General features: G+C 61.8%; 1 protein-coding gene across 1 annotated transcript in view; it reads left to right on the forward strand.

Annotated features, from left to right (window-relative positions):
* The window catches only part of TMEM161A (transmembrane protein 161A), a 4,214-nt gene extending 139 nt beyond the window's left edge, over positions 1-4,075 (forward strand). The window contains exons 2-12 of the mRNA XM_010563219.1: positions 225-328; positions 422-502; positions 748-845; positions 961-1,117; positions 1,439-1,590; positions 1,681-1,741; positions 1,877-2,020; positions 2,239-2,352; positions 2,551-2,725; positions 2,804-2,900; positions 3,149-4,075. Of these exons, the coding sequence (XP_010561521.1) occupies positions 225-328; positions 422-502; positions 748-845; positions 961-1,117; positions 1,439-1,590; positions 1,681-1,741; positions 1,877-2,020; positions 2,239-2,352; positions 2,551-2,725; positions 2,804-2,900; positions 3,149-3,405 (1,440 nt within the window). The 3' untranslated portion in view covers positions 3,406-4,075. The remainder of the gene's footprint in view (positions 1-224; positions 329-421; positions 503-747; positions 846-960; positions 1,118-1,438; positions 1,591-1,680; positions 1,742-1,876; positions 2,021-2,238; positions 2,353-2,550; positions 2,726-2,803; positions 2,901-3,148) is intronic.
* Positions 4,076-6,436: the final 2,361 nt, after the last annotated feature.

A 6,436-nucleotide genomic window follows, 5' to 3' on the forward strand; every position in this document is an offset into this window, starting at 1 on the left:
GGGGTGCCTACCCGGGGGGGGGTGCATGCCCAGCGTGTCCCAGTGGGTTGCACGCCCGTGGGGTGCATGCCCGGGCTGTCCCATGGCAGGGACAGGGGCTGGGAGAAGCAGACAGCCCCGGTGTTGCAGGCTGGTGGAGGCGGGGGGGGGTCTCCCGCTCCCCCCACCTCGGCTTTGGGGGGTTCAGGTGCCGGGGTCACTCCCTGAGGGTGTCCCCGGTGCAGGCGGTGATGGGGGTGCAGGTGGTGGTGAGCCTTCTGGCAGCCAGCGTCATGCAGAAGATGGCCCCGCATTGCTCCTTCGCTCGCTGGCTGCTCTGCAATGGCAGGTACGTGGTCTGTCCCTCCCTGCTCGTCCCCGGAGCTGGGGGGGGGGACTCGGGGACACCCGGCACCACTGATACCCGACTGCTCCTTTCCAGCCTGCACCGCTACAAGCATCCCTCGGATGAGGAGCTCTGCGCCCTGGCAGGCAAGCAGCGTCCCAAGGCCAAGCGGGACAGGTCAGCTCAGCTCGTGCCTGCGGCTTCGGCAGGCAGGAGGGACTTAAAACGATAAATATTTTGGTTTGGTGATAATGGAAGTCATCCCCGTATGCTGCGGGATTCCACTGGGCTCCGGGCCGGTGCTGGTGACGAGGAGCCCCAAGCTGGGGACGTGCCGCCACGCGAGGGGCTTTCGGCACCGTGGGACGCAAGGGACAAGCCAGCTCGTTGCCTGCCGTCTCGAGCCCACGTTTGCCTTGCAGGAGGATGAACGGCATGACGGATGACAAGCCCCTCTCTGTGCCCCGGGACATCGACCTCCGCCTGGACACCAGCCCCATCACTGCCGTGGATGCTCTCGGTAATCCCCCCCGTGCACCCCCAGCTCCCTCTGCACGCAGGACCCGGCATTGCCCTGGACCCGGGACCCCCAGTAGGTCCCCACAGCACGGTGACACGTCCCTCTGTCACACCAGTGCTGCGCTATTTCCTGGAGTACCAGTGGTTCGTGGATTTTGCCGTCTACTCCACTGCCGTGTACCTCTTCACCGAGGGCTACTACTGCCTGGCGGACCCCCAGAAGGAGACGAACATCGGGGTGCTCTGGTGCCTGCTGACGGTCATCTTCTCCGTGTATCCTTCTGCCGACTTTTGGGGTGCGATTGCTGCCGACCGCCGGGTTCAGGCTGCCAGTGGGCAGGAGAGGGAACCCACCGTCCTTGTTTTTTCCCCATTAAAAGCCAGTTGAGGTGGAAAACTTAAATTTCTGGATTTATAAACCACTCACTGATGAGCTGTAAAGGTGCCTAATGAGAGCTTTCCCTGCAGAGAACGTGGCAGCGGCCTAACGATGCAGATGCTTTACAACATGCTAATGAGCAGGGGGGTCCCACTGGCATTGGGGGGGGTGTCCCGAAGCCCCCGGTTTCCTTGACGGCCACCCCTCACCCGCAGCAAGGTCTTCTTCATGGTGATGCGCCATTACTTCCGCTCGGAGGAGGGGGGTGAGCGCTCTGTCTGCCTCACCTTCGCCTTCTTCTTCCTCCTCCTCGCCATGGTGGCCCTGGTCATCCGTGAGGACTACCTGGAGTTCGGCCTTGAGCCCGGTGGGTGAGGGGTGACGGGGAGAGGTGGGCGGGCAGGTGGTCCTTGGGGGCTGCGGGCACCCCGCTTATGGGGGGGTTCGCTCCCCGCAGGGCTGGCCGGTGTCAGCAGCAACCTGGAGAGCATCCTGAAGCAGCGGGGCTGGGAGTGGACGTGAGTTGATGACCGGGCAGGGAGGAAAATGGGGTTTTCGGGAGGCTTTGTGGAGGTTTGGGGCGGGAAAGCCTCAGGGGCTCACCGGGGACGGGGCCGACCCGTTCCCCCCCACGCTACCTTCTTTCTCCGCAGGTTGCCCCTCGCCAAGCTGGCCTTCAAGCTGGGGCTGGTGGCCCTGTGCTCCTTCTTGGGTGCCTGCCTGACCTTCCCGGGGCTACGCCTGGCCCAGACGCACCTCGACGCTCTCCGGATGGCGGCCGACAAGCCCCTGACCCAGTTGGGTGAAATCTGCGGGAGGGAAAGGAGGCGAGGGGGTTGGTGCTGGCATTTTGGGGGCTGGGATCCCCCCCTCCCTGCTCTGCAGGGCAGCGAGGAGGTTTGGTGGTGGGAGAAGGGTGTTGGGGGTGTGGGTGAGGACCGGTCCCTGCCCACTGAGGGATGGAGGGACAGGGGGTACCACGCTGTATGGGGGTCTCGTGACGGCTCTGCTGCAGGGTCCTGCTCCACATGAGTTTCCTGGCACCTGTCCTCGTGGTGGTGATGTGGATCAAGCCCATCTCGCGGGAATTCCTGCTCCACGCACCCATGGGCAAGCAGACGGTGCAGCTGTAAGTGTCTGACTGTGTCCTGGCATCCTTGCTCCAAGGGAAACTGAGGCACGGGTGCACCAGTCTACCTCCTCCAACACTAGTAGCCCCCCCCCATCCTCCCCACTGCTGCTACCTCTCCCATCAGACACCCTTTCTGGGACACAGGGGGTTTCTGGACCCTGAGATCTCCCTGACAGCTCCCTCCTCTTGCCCCAGCATGTCGGACTCTGCCTACAACACCGCGCGCCTCTGGACCATCGTCAGCCTCTGCCTGTTGCGCCTGGCCGTCACCCGCCATCACCTCCAGGCGTACCTGGGCCTGGCCGAGCGCTGGGTGGAGCAGATGAGGAAGGAAGCCGGGCGCATCGCTGTCCTGGAGATCCAGCGCAAGGTCTGGATGTGGGAGCTGGGATGGGAGCAGGGGTCCGGGTACGACTGCCAGCCTCCTGCTGATCCCTGCTGCCCACAGATCGCGAGGATTTACTGCTACGTCTCCGTGGTCAGCCTGCAGTACCTGGGACCCATCATCCTCACCCTCCACTGCACGCTGCTCCTCAAGACGCTGGGTAAGGAGGCGGCAGGGGGAATGCGGGGAACACGGGGGGGCTCAGGAGGGGCAGGATGAGACCCGCAAGTCGTCATCGAGCCATCAGCATCCAAAGCGTCCCCAGGCTCTCAAGGCGTGGTTTGCGGTTGGCATGAGCGTAACGCATGCAGCGAGCGTGCTGGGACTCAGCCACCAGCATGTCTAGCACGGGGATGGGCCTGCAGCGTGGGGACCGACCCCCGCAGACCTGTCCCCTCTGTCACGCAGGGCACCACTCATGGGGGCTGTACCCGGAGCCCCCTCCCCTCCCCCTGGCAGCAACTGCAGCATCGCCGCATCCCGGCGGCGAGGACAGGGAGGACGTGCGTGCCGCAGTGGAGCAGATCACGGGCGTTTTGGGTGGCATCTTCACCCCCCTCTTCTTGCGCGGACTCTTCGCCTTCCTCACCTGGTGGGTGGCCGCCTGCCAGGTCGTCACCAGCCTCTTCGGCCTCTACTTCCACCAGTACCTGGCAGCCTCCTGACTGGAGGGAACTGGGACGTGCCTCGGGGCGCAGTCGGTGCTCGGCTGCTGGTCCCCTTGCTCCTGCCTTGGCCGGTTTCCCCCCCTTCGGACGTGCTGGCGGCACACGTGGACACGCACATGGGGATACGTCTGCCACCAGCTCTCGGCACGACGGGTTTTATGCATGTGGGCCAGCGTGGGCATCGCCTGCTCCTGCCGCCGATCACCACTGTGCCTGCTCTCGCCCCGCTGCCGCTCCGGGCTGCATCCCTCCAGCCCCTCTTCCCCTTTCCTGATCCTGCACGGTGATGGAGGAACCAAAGCCCCGCAGCTGGGTTTGCTGCTGCCTGCTCTGACCCGACACGGGGACGCTTTGCCGCTGTGTCTTCCTGGAGGGCAGCGGCTCCTGCCAGCCCTGGGTGATAGGTGCTGGGCAGAGGACGCGGTGGGGATCGCCCTTGCGTGGTAGAGACCCTACGGCCAGGTTGGAGCAGCAGCTTGGGTTACCAGCACAGACTTTGGGGTTTGCTCTGCCTAGCGTTTGCCTCCACCGGTGGAGGGTGAGTGTATTTTTGTAGGGTTGCTGCTCTAGCCAGCTGGGTCAGGGCTCCTTGGGGGTCATCCCTCTGCTTTGCGTGAAATCCTCAGGCCCAGCAGCCTCGGCTGTTGGCTGTTTTAGAAATAAATAAGTAACCCAGAGTCTGTTCGCCACTCCAAAAGCTGCTGCTTTACACTTTGCAGCCCCAAAGCCCCTTGAGCAGGGCAGGGGTTCCAGCTGCCTTTGGGCAGGCGGGCAAGCGGCAAAGCCCCTGTCCGTGTTATTGCAGCAAGAGGAAGAAGCCGAGTGCTCGAACAAACCCTACAGCCCATCCCCATCACACTTGAGGAGGAGACCTCACGTTCACCCCATCACAGCCCGACTCGGTGCCTGTTCCTTGCCCTTCATTCGGCACTAGGATCGCACCCGGGCTGATAACGTGCTGCTCAGCCCAACAGGGGCTGCGGGGGGGGGGGAATGGGGTAGACGGCCCCTTGTCCATCTCAGCTGAGCTCTTCCCCACTGCACGGTGGGTGCTGGTCCAGCTGCATGAAAAAGGATTAGCAGGTCTGGGCTGCTCAGAGAAAGGGAGAGGGACTCTGATCCTATTTGATAGCCTTGTAATGGTCTTAATTCCCTCTTGCTAAGGGCTGAGATGAGAAGGCAGCCCTTTTGCCTGGTGTCAACAGGGGTAATCCGGACAGCCCTCCTCTGCCTGGTTCCTGAGTACCCAAGCTGCAGACACAGTAAAATCCCTTTTGCAAAAAAAAATTATGGGGAAATTTCCCTTTTGCAAACAGCTGGGGAAACCAGAGCCCAAAGCAGCACCATTAACCAGCACAGGGCAGGAAGAATTTGGCTCCAGCAGCACTGTCGCCAAGTCACGGGTGGAAAGGTGCAAGGAAGAAGCGATTCCCCTGGGCCGGGATGCAGAAGGGACTTGTTCCAGCCTGCGCCGTCCCATTAAAAGCTAGTCCGACTGTCTTGATGGCTCATTTATCTAATTTTCCTTAAGCATGTGGAGGAAGCAGCCGGGGGCTGAGCTGGCAGGGAAGCCTTCGCGGCAGGAGGACGGTTGCTAGGGCCTGAGGTTGTGCTGCATTCAGACATGCAGACAGTTCCTCCCCTGAGATCTGCCCAGACGTGACCCTCTCAGGCAGGGACAATGACTGATAGACTAGCCAAGAGCAGGAGACAGATCCACAGGCACTGAAATTGGGCCACATCAAATAAAATGAAAGAGCCCCCCCATCTTCCTCTTCTCCCCAGAATTATTTTTACTCTTTGGATCTTTGCTTTATTTAGAACGGGGTACAGGCTGGGGTCTTGCAAAGGGCCACACTCGGGCTCTTAGCGGAGAGGGGAGCAGCTGGGACCGAGAGGTTCTTTTGCTGCAGAGGTTCCGCCGGCACTGGGATTCGGACTGGCAGCAGGAGTCCCTGCTGTGACCCAGCTCGCATTGCCCCTGCTCCCCTGGAGCACACTTGCCTTCGGCTCCCGCTGAGCCATGCTTGGCAAGAACCCGAGGGCTGGAGGCAGCTCCTGGAGGTCTTCCCTTCATGCCCTGAGAAGGAGGGAAGCAGTGAGCCGTTCCTTCCCACCCCACTTCCATCCAAAATGAGATCCCCTTGCCGTCTGCATCCTGCAGAGCTGTTCCTGCTTGGAGCAGTGGGAAAGTTCTAATCGCAGCTCTCTGTGGCTGACAGCTCAAACCAACCCGGCTGGATGCTCCCCTGCATGCAGGGAGCCAGAAAACCAAAGGTAGGGATGCTACCCTCAACTGGCAGGGTTGAGAGGCAGCTGGTGCAGGGAAGGTGGACAGGGACCATTCTGCAGCTCTGCCACAGGCTTCCTGCAAGGTTTGGTGCAAGTCTCAGCCTCTGGGTCTCAGTTTCTCTTGGAGTACAACCGGGACATCAGCTCTGCCCTGCCTTGCAGAGAGCAGCAGCGGGCTACAGGGAGGTTTCTCCGGGAAGGCTGGACCTGCCCTCAGTGCTGAGACCTTCCTACCTTGCAAGGCAGTGCAGTGTCACATCCACACTGGACCCGAAATGCAGCTGAAAGCACCGAAACCCCCAAGAGCTGAGCAGGGCTGAGCAGCAGCCGGGGGTCCCCAACTTCGGGGAAGCAGCCGGGCCATGCCTAAGCCGACAGTGCCACCTGCTGCCATTGCACACCCGTCCCCGTCCCAGACTGCGGCACTGGGGACGGGGACAGCAGAGGCCTCCACAGGTTGTGAACCATCTCCAGGGTTGCTTTCCTTCCTTCAAGCTTCTCCCAACTTCCACACGAAGTCCTCTGTGTCAACCCGTGCGCTTTGGAAGGGGCTCCATGCGCAGGAGACTTGTGTGGTTGAGGACACGGTCAGCCCCACAAGAGGTACCCCCAGCCACAACCCTCCCCTCCCAGACACCCCCATGTTTAGTCCCTCAATAAATCCACCCAGATGTGCCAGGCCCCTCTCTCTTATGAGCGACGTACAGTAGGAGACACCCTCAGAGAGCCTGCAAAG

This window comes from Haliaeetus leucocephalus, unplaced genomic scaffold, assembly GCF_000737465.1.
Source record: "Haliaeetus leucocephalus isolate CR32 unplaced genomic scaffold, Haliaeetus_leucocephalus-4.0 Scaffold164, whole genome shotgun sequence".
Lineage (NCBI taxonomy): Eukaryota > Metazoa > Chordata > Aves > Accipitriformes > Accipitridae > Haliaeetus > Haliaeetus leucocephalus.